Here is a 21,134-nt window from a genome sequence, read left to right as displayed (position 1 = left end):
CACGAGAAGCTTGCGTTTTTTTTTTTTTAAATAGTATATTTTAACTAAGCGAAAGATTACACAACAAACATCTACAGCATAGGTCTAAGTATAAAACATCCAACTTGAGTAACTAAAGTTACTGTCATGTATAACCTTCAATAATAAAATGCACTCTTCAACTTCTCAGTTACAGTTGAGTTGAAAAGCCGTGTAAAGAAATGATCAAAGGAAGATTCACAAACCAGCTGTGACATGAAGACCACTTGCACATTAAGAGCCATAACTGATGTTGTGCCGTTATGGACGTAATCACGTTTTGATTTATTATTACAGCAAGTCTATTTTGTTTACTTCAGTTCAATCAAAGTCAGAATATTAGAAAGCGCCCTCAGTATGATAGCCAAATGCAAACTACAATAATTGTGAAAATAATAGCAGTGTAAATCAAAACGGAAAAATTGTCAAGGTGGAACGTGTATTTGATATACCGTGCAAGTGGTCATAATTGTTGATTATGGTGCCTTGCTCAGGAGACTCCGTGATATTGGTCTTTCTGATGCTGCTGGTTGGTTGGTTGGTTGGTTCTCAAAGTACTTGTCAGAGAAGGCAATCATTTTTGCTGGATTGTCTTCTTTGCTTTGGTTTTCTAAAGTAGTTCCACAAGGATCTGTTCTAGATCCACTGATTTAACAGCTACCCTAAAATTGAAACTGCTTAAGGAACAGAAATCCAAATAGGCAATACTTTTTTTCCCCCTAAAAGGAACAGATCTTGTTTTTTTCTTTTATGGCACGGGCACACCTTAAAAAAACAAAACCTGTGTTGGACTATGTTGATCTGCTTCCTATGAATGCACCAGCACAACACTGGAGGGAATCGGACAGCGTGTAGCATTGCGCCGTGCATCCGGTTTCAGAAGCCGTGTTCACCGTTGTACGCTTTATGCTGTTGCTAAGTATCCATTCGCTGTATGTCGACAGATTCTCTCACTGGTTTCATTTTTGTTTATAAATATATTATTATCACACCTTACTTTTGTGCAAAACAAAAACAGCTTTATGGTTTGCGCTCTCAAAAAACCAACAACCTCAGAGTCCAAATGACAGTACCCAGGGTTGCTTGCCTAAACGTATTACGCTGGGAGGGTTCAAATCTATTGTAAAGGACCATGAAACTAACTATTGGACAATGTGACTGTTTCTAAAATTGGCAAATTTGCTGTTGAATTTATTTGATATTGATAGATTTATGATTTTGCGTATATTGTGCTGGTCTGTCTGTTGCCCTTGTGGCCCGGTCACTCTTGAAAAAGAGATTTTTAATCTCAACGATTTTTTCCCCCCCTGGTTAAATAAAGGAAATCATAATGTGGCAGGTCATGTTCCATATTTCGAACATGCATATTTATCAAAAGGGTACAGAACAATATCATTCAGTCATTTTGGGAGAAAAAAAAAATGGAGTCCATTTTGAAAACAACTAAAGAACATCTTTTTGTGACATGAGATACTAAAAACAAACAACACGTGTTGAAAAATGGCGGCGGAAAAAATCTGGATTACTTGAGGAGTGGAGATTGAAAGAATTTCCCGTGAGGAAGTGCAGCTGCAGACTTGCTCTTGCTCCCAAACCTTGAAAACAAAAAAAAAACGTTAATAAGGTCAGTTCAAAAGGAAAGCAATAACATAACACCGATTCCTATCAAGTGATTTGGAGCAAACGACAACTAAAGGTGAGGCGCTTACCTGGGAGTCAGCGAGGACTTAAAGCGCTGCGACAGCGAGCTGGAGGACGGCGTTTTATTGAGCTGATGCTCCGGAGTCGTCAGAGGACCAAGCATGGACACTGGGACAAAAGCAACCGTTGAGAATAGAACCAAGAACCGCCCCCTCCCTTCTTTGACCAGACAGGGAGGAGGGGGGCGCTTCCTGATGAATGCTCACCTCTCTCAGGGGTGTAGCAGTTGGAGTTCTGGATGATCAGGTGATCCGAGCGTAGCGGCTCGTTCTCGGACTTGACGTACTGCACCCAGTAACTCGCCGGCATGTTCAGCAGACGCTCCACAACCTGAGCAGAGAGGGTGCGAGGGCCATCAAAATAAGAGGAGGCGATGCATGCCGTGTTCCCTCCGTGTCTGGATCTTAAAATGTTTCACACAGAACTCGCAAGCAAGTTTTGCTGAGCTGACAACGTAAAGCTACATACCCTTGGTTGGCGTTTGGTGTCCTGTAGGATGCTCATGGGGTCCGGGTTGGGCACCGCATGACCCACGATTGTGGGACCAAACACCCGTGCCAGGTTAGTGATGTCCATCTTTGTGTCTGAACTCTGAGCCACTCTGAAATATGTGGTCACAGTCAGTGGGTTTTGTCGATGATGCACACAGGGAAGAAAATGAAAAGCGTCAGGCAGCCGCGAACCTCTGCAGGTGGAGGACCAAGAAGGCCAGCGTGTCTCTATTCGCGTGTGGCAGGAGACCGACGGTTTGGTACATCAAGGCGATGCTGTTGTCATCATCTGGAGTCTCTGAGACAACAAATGCATACCAGAGGAGCGATTCAATTATTTCAAGCTAAATACAAGTATAGAAAGTAGGGGCATGTGCCCCCCCCCCAAAAAATTGATTCTCATAAGAATCGCGATTCTCATTTAGTACAATTCAGAATTGATTTTAAATGTCCCAAAATCGATTTTATTTAAATTATTTTATACTGTCTTCCCTTTGTTTGTGTGTGCTGTTATTGGGAGTGCTGTTTTACCCAATTTAGCCACTGAGGGGCAGTGTGGTTCCACGCAGTCTGATACACTGTTAAGTTGTAGCCAAATTAGGTAGTAGAAGGAAAAAGTCACAATCAAGTTATTCCAATAAAACTTGAGTTTTTTTGCAGTGTGGAGCCGTTCTTTTCAGTGATAAAGTGCCGCGAGTAGAGCACTAATTAGCATTAGTTAGTTAGTTAGTTAGCAGACTTCATTTTTATTTAATTTATTTTATTTTTATTTTAAATGTCCCAAAATCTATTTTATTTCAATTATTTTATACTGTCTTGCCTTTGTCTGTGTGTGTCTTTATTGGGAACGCTGTTCGTGTTGTACCCGGTTTGGCCACTGAGGGGCAGTGTGGTTCCACGCGGTCTAATACACTTAAGTTGTAGCCACATTAGAGAGTAGAAGGAAAAAGTCAAGATCAAGTTATTCCAATAAAAGTTGTTTTTTTGCAGTGTGGAGCCGTTCTTTTCAGTGATAAAGTGCCGCGAGTAGAGCACTAATTAGCATTAGCGAGTCAGACTGGACTAGATCATTACGATTCCTTGAACATCTATAAATTTCATTGTCAATCAAATAATTTTAAATTAAAAATCGCTCTTAAGTGAAAATCGATTCTGAATTGAATCGAACACCCAAAAATCGGAATCGAATCATGAGACATTCAAAGATTCCCACCCCTAATTGAAAAGGTATCATTTGACTTAAATTAGGCATTTAGATTTTTTCTTTTTTTAAATTACGGCATTACTCGGGATAGCAGATTTGACTGATGAATTGATTCACAATTCATGTGCAATTGTGTAGTCATCTGTTTTGAAGCAATTGAGCCTCAAGAATTGTGAAAAAAACAAAAACAAATAAAAAACTGACAATGTCTTTTTTACGATTTGGCTATTTTACCGGCTGCATCCATGAATTTACGGTTCAGGTGGAAGGTGAGGAGCGGCTCCTTGAGGCTGCGCAGGAAGTCCTTGAGGAAGCCAGCGATGGCGTGAATGTCGTCCACTTTGCTCAGCACAGGAACAGTTTTGCTGCGTAGAAACTTCTCTTTCAGCTCCTTCACTGTGCGATCAGCACCAGACACTCGGTACAGTCCAGGCTAAAAGGGGTGGAGGGTTGTTAAGCAGGCTCACAGCATTCATACATTTTAGACAGACTTAAAAATAAAAAAAAACATTGGGAGGTTAATTGAAGATGAGGATAAAGTATGCACTATAAATGATGCTATAGCTTATCGTCACTGTCCTTTTTATTTTATTTATTATTACGTTTTTGGGATGTCTGTAACCTTCAGTTTCAACCCCTAAATGTAAAAATAAAAAATTTGCAAAAACGGACCTAAGTGTTTTTCCCAGGACAGAGGCGATATATGGCAGAACGAGCTTGACTATAGAATAGCATGACGAGAGAAAATGCCCCCGACATACCTCACGCAATCCTCGTTGCTCAATCTCACCAATGCAGTGGACCACGAGAGGGGGAATCTTTGGCGAAACATCCGGGGCGTAGTCTGCAAGCACGCCCTGGACACACACAACACATTTCAAATGCCGCGTTGCAACAAAGAAGCACAAATCAGTCATCACTGTGAGAGTTTAGCCAACAGAGGGATAAGGAAGGCCTGACATTACTAGTCTTTAACGCTTTATGTGCTCCAAAAGAAAATGGAAGAAGGGAATTTAATTGAAAAAAAAAAAAAAAGAAGCAATTGCTTGATATCGTGCTGGACTGTCACATCACGCTGTATTTTTGACTTTTATTGATTTCTATTAAAAGCAAGGAATTACAGGTAATTTTAAGACCCAGTTAACGTTTACTGATCACTTATTTTCATTAGGAATGTCTCGCGATTCGATTCAGAATAAATTTTCGATTAAGAACGATTTTTGATTCAAAATGATTTGATTTTTGCTTCAATCTATAGATGCGCAAGGAATTGTAATGATCTGCTCCAGTCTGACTCGCTAATGCTAATTAGCGCGCTACTTGCGGCACTTTTATCCCTCAAAAGAACGGCTCCACACTGCAAAAAAACAACTTTTATTGGAATAACTTGATCTTGACTTTTTCCTTCTACTCTCTAATGTGGCTACAACTTAAGTGTATTAGACCGCGTGGAACCACACTGCCCCTCAGTGGCCAAACCGGGTACAACATGAACAGCATTCCCAATAAAAGGCACACACAGATAAAGGCAAGACAGTATAAAATAATTGAAATAAAATCGATTTTGGGACATTTAAAATCGATTCTGAATCGTACTAAATGAGAATCGCGATTCTAATGAGAATTGATTTTTTGGCACCCCCAATTTTCCTACACTACAACTACAATTTTAACTTTTAGGCTGCTGGGAAATTAAATTAGAACCCTTAAGGAGGTTTTTTTTTTTTTTGGGTGTGTCTTAATCCAAACTCAAACATTTTAACCATCCACTCCATTTTTGTTGATTACTCAAAATTAGACCTTGCAACATGCAGACTCTTAAGCCAGAGTGGGTTCGATCACAAAGTTGCCCCTCTTCTGTCAATCTCCCAGAAAGCCTCCCCAACCAGCTTATATAATAGAAGGCCCTGCCACCGGACAAATCAGTCTATTAAAAAAAAATATTCATCCAAAAAATGACAACAAACTGTTTAACCATTATGACATTACCACAACATGAATGAAATTACACTTAGTACCGTGTTAAAAAAAATGTTGCAAAGCAAGCTAAGCTAACCACCCCCCTCTGCTTTGTCTTGGCTCACCTGCCCAAATTTCACAGGTGTACTTCCCAGAGTGGGGATGCACGGCAGAGGGCAGCGGTCCCGACATTCTGGATGAGAAACCACCCGGCAGTCGCAGCACCTCAGGGCAATCTTGCCAAATTTGATCCTCTTCCCGCAGGGCACGCAGGCATCGGGCTTGATGACCTGGAAAAGCCAAACCGTGCGAGTGAGGCGGAGACGGCGAACGAGTCGACAGGTCAACGGCATCTCAGCTCCAATGAGATTCTTCCACTTCAAAAGGTTGAACAACGAAAGTATTCTTACCGTTTTGGAGACAAACTCATGCTGGCGAACACCTTTGGTTTTCTGTGGCGTGCTGGGCTCATATTTTTTCTCAACCTCGGGATTGACGGGCGGCTTGAAAACATCCTCAGACGTGACGGACTCCGAGTCCCAATGCAAGTTAGCTGAGCAGAAGAAAAAGATGATGAGCTATGATGTCAACCCGATGAGGGAACAGTGTTCATTTTCAGCAAAAGGAAAATATATATATATATATATATATATTTTGGAGGCACAGAGGACCTCAAATGGCGACATGATGCAATGAAGTCAAATGACTTGCACACATTTAATTCAGCTTTGTAACAAACAAACCACTGACCTCCTTTCATAATCATAACATAACCAAATGGGCCGTTTGTGCTCATATAATAAAATGATTTGTACTTGTAGCGAGTTGTGACCATTGTCTTTTGAATATTGAAAGACAATTAACTCAGTCGCTCCCAGCCATTTTCACTGAAGCAAACCCCTTCACTCCCGGCTGTTTTACTGGATTTTGACTGATTTTGCAAGGCCCACAGAATATTGTGTTCTATTGCTATAAAAACATGGAACCTACCAAAAGAAAGATTAAAGTCTCTTCTTTCATCAGAAAAAAAGTATACTTCTATCCATTTCGCAGCAATTAGCCTTAGAATATGGCTAAGGTTCATCATTATTCACAAATCTATTTAGAATTAAATTAATTAATAAAAGTAATTGAGGGTTTTTTCAACATGGTCCTGGTTCATTTACTATGCTCTGCTGCCACCTGCTGGCCGTTTGTGTAAAAAAAAAACTACAATTTCTTCAACCGTTCTTTGCAGTTGAGAGGCTGCATCAAAGCCTTCTGTATGCTCTAGCATTAAAAAAACACACACATAAAAAACGTATAAACGCGTCTTAGAGACACTTAAAACATTTAAAATAGAACGTATTTATACGTTTTGGGAGCTGAGTATTTCTTCAGTGCTCTCACAGTCTCAAGCTACCACGTTGACTGCGTGCAAAAGACCAAACAATGAAATTATCACTATTTATCATGGAAATTAGTCTGTCAATATCAAACTTTCAGTGTTCTTTCATTTGGTGTCTATTAACCCCCCCAATGCATCTCGCACCCAGCAATTAGAGGCTGCCATTTGAGGGAACATGGCAATATTTATGGATTATACACAAAGATGAAAATCGACAGTTAATTGCAGCAGCAGTCAATTTACCCGTCCTTGTCTTGCTACGAGTGCAGTAAGGAATGGTCTCGATGATAGAGACTGCCTCAACTGGTCCGCCGTGCGCCGGGACAGTCACGGTGGTGGTGGTCACGAGGCTCTCGCTGGCCTGTCACACAAACACCATCAACTTAGTTGCATTCAAACAACATACAAGTAAAAGCGTATTCAAGTCAAGGTGTGGAGAGGATCAAAGGTTTACTGAACTTCACTCAATTGTGTTCGCAGATCACGTTAACTTGAGGTGATCACACCACGCATTTATTTAATAAAATAAAATAAAAATAAAAATAAAAATAAAGTTTTACCCCCTCCTGCATGACAGCTGTTGATCGAGTTCTTTTAGAAACTCCCGAAGGGCCATCAACGTGATGTCTGGACGAGCGCTGGAATGAACATGAAAAGGAAAATTATGTTACGTCACATTTTAACTCTTTCACTGCCATTGACGTTTAAAGACGTCAAGTAAAAACCTACGGAGCACTGCTAATGACGTCTAAAGACGTCATCCAATGATTATTATTATTTTTTTTTGAAACGGGTAGAGGGAACCCTTCCGCATGTCTGGTGAAAGTTTCCAGCCGGTCTGTTGTGCCTAATGACCATTTTTGGCCCCTAGAGGGCAGCGATGACTCTTTTGACAAGATCGGGTGGGCGTCAGTAGAGGCGGAGCTAGAGCGTCGAGCAGGAGATCAGAGTGGAAAACAAAGGAAAAATGGCGACCGTTTGCAAGGAGTTCACGCCCGAGACGTTTTATTTCAAAGACAAAAGCATCGACCAAAGCTAAGAGCACATTGATGACAACGATGATTATCATCGATGATGATGATGATGATGATGACTCCGTGGATGGAAAGCATTGACGCGGCAGTAGAAGACGTGAGGGGGGAAGCTAGATGGCTGAGGAGGAAGTGGTGCCCGTTTGGAAAGCAGCTCTCTACACTTACAAGACGAAAGGGATCGACCAACGCTAAAAGAGCACATTGATGACGACGATGATCATCATCGATGATGATGAAGGTGAATCCGAGCTTGATGGCGAAATTGGAAGCGCTGACGCGGCGGCTATGACGGCGTCATAACGCGGAGCACAATCGAGCACGCACAGGCAGACGTTCGATCGGACGACGAAGAGTGCCCCGAGTCCAATGCACAGTGTACAGTCTGCTACTTGCTATTTATTCCCCGGAAAAAAAGGAAAGTGTAACGCGTAAGGTTTGCACGCGAAACGGACAAAGTGAAAGTAAACTTGTGCGAGTCCAGTGGCGTCTCCTTGCACGCAGGAGAGCGTTATAAAAAGAAATTTCATTGTTGGTAAAAGCGTTTTACAGAAGTAAAGCACTATTTAGGTGTTTGTGGTATCATTCATGGACAAAAAGAAGTGTACAATTCACTGGAGTGCATGAAATAACATCGTTTCACAAAAAGCCCTTTTTCTCCGTTTTTGTTTCAAAACAGAGAATTTCGGTGAAAGTAACCATTTTCTATTGTTGATTACTGAAGAACGGAATAAGGTAGAAACAAACTTTTTTCTGATGAAAGATGAGAGTCCAATCTTTCATTTGGTAGTATGTGTGTTTCCATAGTCCAAACACAACATTTTCTGTGGACCTTGAAAGATCAGTCAAAATGCTTAAATCGGCTAGCAGTGGGGACAACCCGTTTCTGAAAACGTCTGGCAGTGAAAGAGTTAAGAAGAGGCACCCGAGCCCGTCAATGTACCCTCTTTTGTCGTCTCCTCAGTCGCACCGGCCTCACAGTGGACGAGTCCCAATCCTATGACGGGCCAAGCATAATCACATGTGACTTGGCTGTTGTTGATAATGAGGAGTTCAGTTTAAACATTGAATGAGAAGAGACTTACAAGAGAGTCGTCCGTTTTGTCGTAGCTGATATCTGACATGATGGAGGTAGATTCGTCTATGGTGGTTAGTCTGGACAGAGGAAGAAAATTGTTTCGGTAAAGAAAAGGCAAAACAGTGACAATGGTAAACTGAGACGAGGGGAGGACACTTGCTTTGATTCATAGTCAGTCCTGAACATTGCATTGACTAAAAAAAGGTAACAGATACTGCACACATAAAAAAGTAAGAGAGGGTAAAGTTATTAATTTCTACTTTGCAAGTACTGTGTCTGTTAGGCAAACGTACATTTTGATGGATGGAGAAGAGTTTTAACCAATTGTAGGTGCTCCACCATTGTTCTTTTTCTAATACAGCAATGTGGCACACTCGTTCGTACACATCCACAAAACTGAAGGGAGCTTAATGCATACAGGAAGTGCGTATCATCCATTTTCACAAAAGACTACACTGAAAAACACTCGCGCCATCATCCAGGGTGTGTTCGCGATGCTGTCATTTTGTGTTTGTGAAAAGTGGTACATAGATGGGCAAAAAAAACATAGGGAGAAATGCAATACGTATGCCAGGCCAGTAGATGGCACTGTCACATCCAACACAACATCCTAACCAACACCCTCTGGGAGAACCCCATTCTAACATTCTGCCTGGCAACATAATCCATCAATTCTGGCACCTCAACACTGATTAAAGGTTAACAAAGGTTTTCTTAATTGTAGCATAATACCATATGTGTTTAATTGTCTACTATGTTAAATGACTTATTTACTACAACTTGCACAACAATTCAAAATTTAAGATTTATATTACAATTTTTTTTTACAGCATTTTCATGATCATTTTATATACTGAAATATGAACTACTTTCGGCATTATTTTACATACTATTGCGGTGATGTAGGCGCCTCAATCTATCATACACGATATGAAGGGGAGGCCATTTGATCATTGATCAGTCCACATAAGAAACGGTGTCAGTACCAAATGTTATCCATTATATTTTATTATTTCTTCAATCTTAAAGTATCTTGCTTTTATATTCTTCGGTTTATTCACGGTTTTACAATCTTATTCCATACATTTCGTTATTTCAATGACGTCATTTTTTTCCCCGATATAACTTTATTGAACAATTGTAAACGGACAATTTCCAGCCAATCCTGAAGCGTGACATCATCTGTAGGCGACCCCGATACAATCTAGCAGCCCGATCACATCTGGTACCGACGCCGTCACAAACGAATCTTTATGGAATCAATTATCCTATCAATTGTTCTATTGAACACTTTACGTCGCTGTGTTACCGTTTCCAGGTGACCCCAATTCCGCTTTGCAGTAATGACAAATGTAATTTAAAACATAAAAACTGATTTTGAGGACAAAAACACACGAAGAGTGCAACATTCACTCAGCTGTCCGTAGTAACGAATGCCCGTGCGGAAACACGGAACATTGGTTCTGGAAATTACAAATAAGGTTTTGAAATGATTAAATATTGTTTCAAAGCATACATTTGTGTTGACCAATTTTTGTGGCTAAGCAAGTCAATTTTCTCCACCCCTAGCTGTAGTCCACACGGCCGACCACGCACGAACCAGCAACAAACAGTGGATACCTGCTTTGAGGAGCGCTTGTATGAGGAGAGCCGCTGGTATTTCCATACAACATTACAAACACAGGAGCCGCTTGTTTTTTTAAGAACTCCGACTTTTAGACTCATTTCCAGTTTGTAATTTCAGGCTTGAAAACATTTTTGTCATGTAAATGAAGAGCCAAATACTCTCATGCTCCCAAAGCCATGAACTCTTTTCACTTAGAAACAATTGTATAAATGGGTCGGATATCTAAAACATTGAAAAGTTGCATTTATGTGGTAAACAGACGCAAATGCTAATGTATTAAGGGCTGGAATCTTTGACTGTCTCACGATTCGATTCTGTTTTTTGGGTCTGCGATTCGATTCAGAATGACTTTATTGACAATGATTTCTGCTTCAATTTATAGATATGCAAAGAATTGTCATGATCTACTCCAGTCTGACTTGCTAATGCTAATTAGCACGCTACTCATGGCACTTTTATCACTCAAAAGAACGACTATTAATACAAACAGCTTCAGGAATGTACTGTATACAGAAAAGCATCTTAACATTAGTGATCGACATATGCTCTTCCTACACTGCAAAAAAACCCACTTTTATTGGAATAACTTGATCATGACTTTATGCTTCTATGTGGCTACAACTTAAGTGTATCAGAACACGTGAAACCAAACTGCCCCTAAGTGGCCAAATTGTGTACAACATGAAAAGTGCTCCCAATAAAGGCACACACAAGCAAGGGCAAGACAGTATAATATAATTGAAATAAAATCGATTTGGGGGCATTGAAAATCAATTGTGAATAATACTAAATGAGAATGGCAATTCTTATGAGAATGTATTTTTTGGCACACCCCTAATATGTATCACATCAAGGCCTGAGGCATCAAAATGTTCTCACTTGCAAACAAACGTCAATACTGTGCTGTGTATGTGTGATCGTCACCTTCGGCTGGTATTCGGAGCGTGGCCAGGTGTGTTGAGGAAGGCCAGAGCCGAGCGCTGCTCCGCACTCAGCTGGATGCTGTTGGAAGAGCCCTCGCTTGTAAGAAGATCCTTGATCAACTCAATCTGACGATCCTGCGCCCAACAGACATTGCGAGATTGTGAAACAAATGTCATTGAACATTTTCCCCACACAGACTGAGAAAACATGCGATTGCAAACGAGCTCCGCGGTTCACACCATCTTATCGCACTCAGCCTCAGCCTTCTGCCTGCGTCGAATCTCCACGTCCACTTGGTTGCGGGCATGCTTTAGTTTGACCTCCAAGGAACCAATCTCAGTCTCGGTTTTGGTGAGAATCTCTTTGCAGGATTCGAGATTATCCTCCGCAGAGAGCCACTTGCGTCGACAGTCTTCAAAGTTCTGAGCCATGACGATGAAGCCTGGTGGAGAGACGAGCAGTTATTCAACATCTTCGAACTTCAATGAGTTGGCCGTGTATTGGCAGCCTCTAACAGCACCGCTAACTTTCTTCTGTATTTGTACTTTAACACTTTTTTTTAACCAATTAGTAGGGAGGTTGATACCATTTTTTATCCTCCAAAACGATACCAGTAAGCGTACTCATTAGTCAACTCTTGAAACAACTCTAGAAATAAGGCTGCTTATCTACCCAATTCTGACCCTCGCCCATCCATCCCATCTAGTGTTCATTTTGCATTCAATCGTGTTCCTCTCTCTCATCGATGAACAACTTTACACAATGTTGGAAGACACCTCTGGACCTCATGTATGACAAATACTATAGCAATGTGAAGGGAGCTCTTTTTGTATATTCTAATTACAAAATAACATTTATAATTATTATGTTTGATCTTATGTACTCTATAAATGAATTTGCATTGAATTTAGTCACATGTTCGATTTTTTAGGCAATAGAAAGAAAAGCTCAACTCACTGGGTTCCACGCCTTCAGTGAGAAGTTCAACCTGGGACCGCATCTTCTCATACAAATTCTGGAGGCTCAGCACAGCGTTCTCCATGGTGCTTTTTGTAAACTGGAAAAGCAACAATATAAACAATATATAAACAATATATAAACAAATATTTACTAAAGTTAGGAAACAAATACAGTTAATGGTGGTCATCCTGCAATGGATCGGGCACACTGGCCTCATAGCCAAAACGGCTAAGATTCCATCCCACTCTTTAGAAAGCATTCCTAGGAAATCACAATGTCCCAACACTGGTGAGCTGTTTTTAGGAAAGGCCTGTACTGTAAACCTATGTGGTCAGATGCCATCTGGCGGCCGCGGACACTATTGGCTTTGTTGAAGTAACGGCCGGTTCTAGGCTCTTGACTTGCTCCCTTTTTCGACATTGAAACTGCCCGCATTTTTTTCCCGAAGTAAAAAAATAAAAACAAGCCTAACGATGCGCATGAAGGCTAAATTATGCAGTCTGCCGTCTAAAATTAAAAAAACACGTATACGTTCTTTTTTAATGTGTCACGATTGCTTCTGGTTGTCAATGGACAGAAACCGAAAATAACGGCAGACAAAAAAACGTATACGTATTTTGTGACGGTAGATGGGGTCTCATAAAATGACGAAATCCGCGCTTGTTAGTTTTTTCGTCCAAACAATAAGTACAAGACGGTTACGCTAGTGAGTCAGACAAGCAAATGCTAGCAAAGGAGCATTGTCAACAGCTCAAACATATATGGTAAAAAAAAAAGACAGCGAGTGCCACTTACCCACTGTTTTCTGAGCTTGGTTAGAGAAATATCCGGCGACGAACTTGGTTGTAATCGCACTGGTTCTATGTCCTTCTAGTTTTTGCCAACCGACCAGGCAGCCGCCAGCTCGCAGCTCGTAGCTTCTAACCGCAACGGGCGCGTGTACATTTAAAATTTCGCTACTAGCCAATGAGCAAAGAGCACCGCCTTACTTGATACTTCTACTTCCGGTAAAGACTTTCAAAGTTAAAGTGTAATCAAAGGGATCAAAAAGCCTTTCATCATGACGTCACACATACATCCGGGTGGAAGGGGGGGGGGGCGATAACGACGTCACTAGTGAACAAACCACATCATTTGAGAAAACAGGTTACATTCCTTGAATGATAATTTTAGCCTTGTTTTCTACCTCAGTAGTTTGTAAGTGTGAGATGGAATGACTGACATAATTTTCATTTCAACAGGTAATTTGATTAAAAAATAAACATGGTGAAAATTCAGACATAGCTACCATGATTATTGTGGGACTTGCTGCATTTCAATCACGCACCGGTTCTGCTGGATTAATTTGAATTATTTTTAGGAGGGGGGGGGGGGGGGGTATTTGAAGTACATCAGGGATATAAACCTCAAAAATAAGTTTTTGCCATGTTTTTCAGTTCAAGTTAGTGGAAGTCAATCACTTTCTGCCAACCAGAAGGACCCTGGTGACTCATATAAATTACAAACATCTGCAACAGCCAAAATGTGTATAGGCCACCAGTGCTAAATAGTTTAATAATCTCAAAATGAAAGAAGGAAACAGATGAATTTGCGTGGGGTCGTATTATTGTTGGAAATCGACTTTTTAATTATTTGTTTACAAATGGTTAAATCTCTGGAGTGCCCTCCCCCCTATCAAGAGTGAAGTGCTCAGCACTTTGGCCCCACCGTTACCATTAAGCACACGGAGTTTCTCAGTTAGGGTGGCCCTTGTTGTTTTGTTTTTTTGCATTCTTGTTGGTGTGTTGCCCTTAATCCAGCAGGGTTCGGATATTTCCCTGCTCCAACGCACCTTTTCTAGCTTGCTGATGAGCTTCAGGCGTGTTGGAGAAGAGAAACATCCAAAGCCTGCAGACTCCGGCCGTCGAGGGTTGAGTTTGGACATCACTTGTTTAAGGAGATTCCTGATGCAAGAGTTTCCAGGTGTGTCGTTTTTGTGGGCCAACATCAGCCGTCTCTTGGTACCCCCTATTCAACCAACACCCATAGTAACATCTTGTAAGAGGCCCTGAGAGGGGGATTCTAGACACCTTGTTTATCATTTATATGGGCAAATGTCAGTCCAAGGCAATTTCTTTGGTTACCTTCTCTATTGCGGCTTCTCACACTACGTGTCTGGGGATAGGGTTAGCCAGTTGCGATTTCATGTAAGGTAAGCAGAGCTGCATGTATTTTTCTGGGGTTCACACTTCACAGGTAGCATTAAGTAGGAGGGCGGGGGCTGTTCTGCGATGTGTCCATGCGCCACAAACATGCTGCCATCGTCTATAGCGCTTGATTGTTTTCCGCACTCTTGGCTGTGCTTTCGCAAGGAGAAGCAATCAGCTGGTCACAGCGCACACTGCCGACGAGCGCGGGAAAAGAGATGGCCAAGAGCTGACTCACTTGCATGAGACAGCCGGCCCCTAAAATGGCATGGCTTTGACAAGACAAGAAAGAAGTTGTCAATTTTTTTTTGAAAACTCTTGAGTGATGGGACATTTTGACAAAAGCACATTATGTGATGAAATGCTACTTACGTCTTCTGTAATAATAATTGTGGACGGGGAGTATAAAAAGCATTTCATCATGATAAATGACTACAGAGAACTGCAGCCTCCGTATGTGTGCTACAGCTGTGGAAATGTTATCATCTCCCCCTAAATCATGCATAGAGTGAAATTGCCTCACTTGATCCAATATCAATTTGGCCTAAATAGAGCAAAAATGATAATTTAGCAATATTGTATGTTGTGGCAGCACGGTGGCTGACTGGTTAGCACGTCCGCCTCCCAGTGCAGAGGACGTGAGATCGAGTCCGGGCTTCGGCCTTCCTGGGTGGAGTTTGCATGTTCTCCCCGTGCTTGCGTGGGTTTTCACCGGGTACTCCGGTTTCCTCCCACATTCCAAAAACATGCATGGCAGGTTAATTGAACACTCCAAATTGTCCCTAGGTGTGATTGTGAGTATGGTTGTTCGTGTCTCTGTGTGCCCTGCGATTGGCTGGCAACCAGTTCAGGGTGTACCCCGCCTACTGCCCGAAGCCAGCTGGGATAGGCTCCAGCACCCCTGCGACCCTAGTGAGGAAAAGCGGTCAAGAAAATGGATGGATGGATGGATTGTATGTTGTAAGAAAATTATTTTCATTTGTATCTCATTACCTACTGAAGAGGAATAAAATTATGTTGTCCTCTTTGCGTGTTGGAAAACTTGAAGACAGATTTAATGTAAGAAAAAACACCTTTGCAAAAATGATTGAATAAAAAAAGGTCAGAGATCTCTGGACATTCATTACAGACTCCAATTGCTTCACTTAAACAGGTGGAATTTCAGAGCGTCGAATGTTGCTCTTCCACGTGTACAATGGCTTCTTATAGTTAAAAGACCTCCTCTCTTTCATTTGTAGACAAAACATACTCTCTGGGTACTTTTCCATGAGCGATGGCGAAAACAGAGTCAGGAGTGCGTGTTCGAAAACAGATTCTGTTCTCAAGGACTAAATGTGTTTTCGCACAAAACGCTGAGAAGGAACTTTTTTAGACTAAATAGTATGTCCCAGCTTAAGGTCAGATTATACCGAAATCAACACCACTTGCTCTGCACAGGACACAAAACATTTCGACAAGGTTAATACTGAAGAATTAAAATGTTAATAATGTGTAACAATGGTTAATATATGAAATGAAGTATTAAAAATGTTACAATATCTATCACTACCAGAGTTGGTTAGCTATGCAATAAAATATTGCTGTTTAACAGGTGGGAATTTACAAAGCCCGTTTATGTGCATGATTAATTGATTATTCAACAACTAATCGATTTTCAAATTAATCACCAACTATATTGATCATGAGTTCTCTACTGGTTAGTGATGGAACACGGCGAATTCCCACTGCAAATCCATGTCACCCCATGGGAAAGTAACTGCGTCGTAAAAAGAGAACCGCTTGCTCGCTGATGGAATGCTGCTGAAATCAGCAAATATTAGATCAATATTCTGCTCGCTGTAGTATATCATTACTGGCTGTGAGACTGCCACTCAATTGTCTGGTTTCGAAATACCACTGACCTCCCGTGATTAATCTTTGCGCCGATCAATAGTCTTTAAACGGATTGTGAAAAATGAATAAAGAGCGTGACACGCATGAGAGGGGGTGAGGGAGGGGGGGGGGTGAGGATGGGAGAGGGGGTGGCACCACCAACCCGATGAGGACAAACTTGCAAGAAGCGGAGACAACAGTGCAGATCCTCCGCGGCTTTTGAGAACACGCGAACACACACAAAACGCACGGAGGCTGCTGCGGTTTGCTGGATTACGACACGATGATTGCTACAACTCAACAAAACATGACCACCGAGCTGGTATGTCCTTATTTGTGAGTGCCTGTGTGTTTGTGTGCGCGCGTGTATGAACCCCCTATACACACACACACACACACACACACACCCCAGCTGTGTTGTGCGCTTGATAATTTCTCGTGAATGACCACAAAAAGGATGAGTATCGAATCAGACTTTGTTGCTATCAATATGATCATTTTCCACTCACTGCATGCAGTGCAGAAGATGCCCTAGTCGCCTTTATTTGCATCAATATCAGCCTTTATGCTTTGCTTGCTTGCTTGCACCCGCAAGAACTCAATATGGAGCATTCGAGTACCCCCACATTGGTAACCTGAATGATGTCTGTGTACCCCATTGACTAATTTGTTTCTCTTAGTATATCGCAAATATCAGCTCCTCAGATTGGTCAATAATTCGTTAAATTGACACTCACATGTGTGGACCGACCAAAAGTAATGAATTTTGAATAAAATATGAAACTTATCAAATCGTGACTTATGAAGTTTTTACCCAACGCCAGCTATGTAATGCTGGAATTAGAGTTTTCATTTTGAACCATATTTTATATGTAAACATCTACAGCTTTAGTTACTCATATAGGCTATCGCTATTTCACACTTTCAAAACAGCCTGGGCCAAGCCAAAAGTCACAAAATTGTAATGTAGCCTTTGTCTCTCCCTGAAGGCTGGAACCTGGCAATTGATTGAGGGCTGTCATATATTAGAGTGGAAGTCACTATTTGAGGAAATAAGATTCTCGTCTTCATCCTATTTTTATGGCTGGCTTCACCACTCAAGGAGAGTAATTGTTTTAGCCTTGACGTACTGCGCTCACCCTCCACCAACACTGAAAACAATAAAATAAAGAAAACAGCATCATACTCATAATTGGTTAGCTGGCTTTACTACCGTATGTTCACGCAAGTTCTGTGTGCCACAGATTCTCAACATTTGGAATCATGAATGAACAGCTTGCATTAACAACTTCAATGTTTCATGCCAATATTTGTTTCATGTAACATTTAGCTTAAATCCGATAATTCAAGAAGCCTGCTAGGGCCTCCTTCAGCTCAGAATTGCAATTGCTTGGGTTGCCTGCCTTGTTACAGCATATCTGGAAGTTACCAAAATGTTGTGTAATAGTTCAATATTATGTAGAAGCTCTAACCAAAATGATATTTTTCATTCTAAGGTTAGAAAAAAGTTATCCATGAATAATAATAATAAAAAAAAGATAAATAGTCAATCACTTTTTTTAATCAAATGATAATTATTTACATGCAGTCCTTTAGAGGTTGGTTTTAAAAACACAATTTTTGACTAACTGAATTCAGTTTGAATTCCTTCCTTCCTCAAAATGGCTCAACGCAGTAAACTCAAAGCTGAAATAAAAAGCGACCGCACTTACTGATGCTGGATGATCTATTTTTGTAGTTATTGATAACGCTCACGAAGGGTCATTAACGCTGCACTGAACAATGCATCAACGGTTACGTCATATTTTTGGCAAAACTCTCAGACCAGAGTAATTACATGCATGGCTGATTTCAGTGCAATTCAAAAATAGAATGGCTCCCTGTAGATATTGCACATTTCAATGGATGCCATCTGCTACACAAAGGAAAATGTTTTTCCTACTGCAGCTCAATTTGATGGATGTGGTGGGTCACTAGTGCCCAATTTGGCGCCAACATAAACAGATTGGAACAACATAATGCTTGGAAACTAACTAACTAACTAACTAACTAACCAACTAACTAACTAACTAACTAACTAACTAACTAACTAACTAACTAACTAACTAACTAACTAACTAACTAACTAACTAACTAACTGACTAACTGACTAGCTAACTACTAGCTAGCTAGCTACTGAATGGATAGTTGATTGACAAGTAGAAGTTGTTAGCAAAGGATAAAAAAGAGGGGTGTCAAAATGAGTGCGTTAATTTTGAGTTAATTTAAAACCACTAATTATTTTAATTTGCAATTAATGACTGTACTGGGGGAATTCCAGTCGCAACGCATGAGACACGTCTACGTCAAAATTTAGCAGTAATAAATGGAATAAATATCACACTCGTTTTTTACAGTACAGTACACCTTTTTAATTTTAACTCAATTTTATGAATTATTATGAAATTGCTCTATCAGTGACTCAAAGATGTAGCCATATTTCTATTAGTAACATTTTCCCACTTTTATGTTAACAAGAACATGAAACTTAGAGAGGGGGAAAAATTATACACATAAAATTTGCGATTTTTTATGATTAAAAATTAATTAATTAATTACACCCCTAATAAAAATGCAGTATATCAAAAGTTTCTAACACCACCTGAGAAAAATGCACTTATGTGCTTCTGTGTCTCTGCAGTGCAAGTGCATGAATCCTAAAGCTTGCCAAGTGGACTAATGAACACATATTGTATTATCAAGCGGACCCCCCCCCCCCCCCCCCTTCTTGTGCTGGTGAGATCAGCGCAGAGTGGCCCCAGTGGAGAAAAGTGTTTGAAACAATGAGATGTAATGCCGCGCAGAGAGCCCAGCAAGATCTGGTGTGAAGTCACCCAAGATTAGAACCTTGTATTGCTTTTCCTCTGACAGTGATGACATCTCAGGCAAACTTGGGTGCAGCGCCCGAGGCATGATCCTGCTGCCTTGTTGTTTCTCTCGGGGGCTTACTGACACCACATTGCTGGCAGAAGTTGCGACATTTCACACCACAGCCGCAGTCAAGATGAAGACCGATGAGGCAAAGCAGTGCTTTTCAATAAAGGGTGGCAACATTGGATTAGAAAATGTCACTTAAGTGTTCGGTTTAGGTGAACGGATTGGGATTTTTTTTAATAGGTTTTAGGTGAACTAATGAATACACACACACTCACATGCACGCACACACACATACTCACCCACATACAAAAAAAAAAGAAAAAAAGAGAGAGAGGCAATGATGATGACATGTCATGGTAAAATTACCGAATGAACAATACTGAGCTCTCCAGAAAGAAAAAAAAGAAAATGTCACTTATTTAATTGCAAGACATACTTTTTATCCTCTCGATTTAAAACATCCATCCATCTTGACTCATATACACCTTGAACTAATTTCCAGCCAATTACAGGATCTCATTTCAAAATATGACTATTCATTTATTTTTCATCAGCTATGCCAGGAAGCCATGTTTAGGATCGTTAGGCCAGGGCAGAGAGTCGCTTTCATTTTATCTGTTGGGAAGCCCCGCTGTTTTTTGCTAATTGAATATCGCTTTGCTGTTTTCCCCAGTGATATCGATAAGTATGCAGTAAAAGAAAACAACTTAGTTAGTTGGGGGATGCCTCTAGGGGCCCCAAAAAATACAATCAGCCCAGTTAGCGGCACTCTGTTTCTGGTGCTGAGACAAGACTGAGAGCGATGGCAAAGATGGCGCTCGAGATGCTCTTCTCGATGTAATAAAAGAATTGCTGAGATGCGAATCAATACGACACAACTGCCGTATCTCATTAAGCGAACGGCTTGGTTAGCCGTTCCTTCAATCGTTTCAAAGTTACAGCCTGCTCCGACGACGACCTCTGCTCTGAGGGAGATATTGACAAGGTGATACATACGTGGGGTACTTGCTAATCTACAACGTTCCCTCGTGTGCAATTACAGTGAATCGTTAAAGTCAGGGCCATGTCGAAAATACCCAGGGCTGCATATCTGCCACAGAAGCCTTCTTGTAAGGCTTGCTTGTTAAATATCTTATATAACATCTTTGACTGATGTGGAGAAGTTCTTTTCCCGCGCATATGCAAATCCCAAACCAGTATCATCTTTGTGTGATTTATTGGCAGAATTACCATGACTCAAAGACATCAAAGACAAAGTTAGGAGATGAGTCTAAGTTCTGAAATCTTCACAGTGCCTGGATTGTGCATGTTCTGGTTTGTAGTGCTTAAGTGTGAATGGGAGTGTAAGCATGATCGATACAATCGGAATTGTTGGATGAATTGCTGAGGGGAAGCCTTTCGCTTGAATTGCGTAAGTCAACTGAACTTCTGAATCAGCAACATCCTGCGTATGCTGCTGCTACTGCTTCTACTAAGCACGTTTACATTCAATACAGAGCTTGTCATTTCATTAGCTGCACCTGTTTGACTTTGTTACTGCCAGCTCTCCCTGTGTTTCCTGTTTACCCGTCCCCACAGAAACATTATAGGCCAATTCTTCTGAGCTAGAACCTTCAGAAAGAGAATTTCCCATCCATCCTTCCATCTTCTATAGCCATTGTCCTCATTATTAAATCATGGGCAACTTTGAGCCTTCAATAATTAACTTAACTGGCATGTTTGTGGAATGTGGGAGAAGCTCTACGGACGACGAGGGAGATGTGAGAAAGACATGTAAAGC

The 21,134-nt window shown here is 41.0% G+C and overlaps 2 protein-coding genes across 3 annotated transcripts in view; one reads left to right on the top strand and one right to left on the bottom strand.

Moving 5' to 3' along the window:
* Positions 1–1,351: 1,351 nt before the first annotated feature.
* racgap1 (Rac GTPase activating protein 1) lies at positions 1,352–13,339 on the bottom strand. The gene is made up of 17 exons (XM_077554603.1): positions 13,176–13,339; positions 12,378–12,477; positions 11,660–11,862; positions 11,421–11,554; positions 8,877–8,946; positions 8,735–8,788; positions 7,321–7,398; positions 7,004–7,121; positions 5,784–5,926; positions 5,499–5,663; positions 4,176–4,271; positions 3,649–3,847; positions 2,403–2,508; positions 2,188–2,320; positions 1,926–2,049; positions 1,728–1,827; positions 1,352–1,613 (listed from the first exon to the last, which is right to left on the bottom strand). Exons 2-17 carry the CDS (start codon positions 12,460–12,462, stop codon positions 1,541–1,543), a joined length of 1,881 nt encoding a protein of 626 aa, XP_077410729.1. The 5' UTR covers positions 12,463–12,477; positions 13,176–13,339; the 3' UTR covers positions 1,352–1,540.
* A 3,273-nt stretch (positions 13,340–16,612) lies between these two features.
* Positions 16,613–21,134, top strand: part of LOC144036079 (inactive dipeptidyl peptidase 10) — a 47,707-nt gene continuing 43,185 nt past the window's right edge. For both annotated transcript variants that reach the window (XM_077546385.1, XM_077546377.1), the window contains exon 1: positions 16,613–16,760. In XM_077546385.1, the coding sequence (XP_077402511.1) occupies positions 16,722–16,760 (39 nt within the window). In that variant the 5' untranslated portion in view covers positions 16,613–16,721. The remainder of the gene's footprint in view (positions 16,761–21,134) is intronic.

The sequence above is a fragment of the Vanacampus margaritifer genome, chromosome 1, assembly GCF_051991255.1.
Source record: "Vanacampus margaritifer isolate UIUO_Vmar chromosome 1, RoL_Vmar_1.0, whole genome shotgun sequence".
NCBI classification, from domain to species: Eukaryota; Metazoa; Chordata; class Actinopteri; order Syngnathiformes; family Syngnathidae; genus Vanacampus; species Vanacampus margaritifer.
Note: the sequence above shows the minus strand (reverse complement) of the source record. Positions and strands in the feature narration are given on the sequence as shown.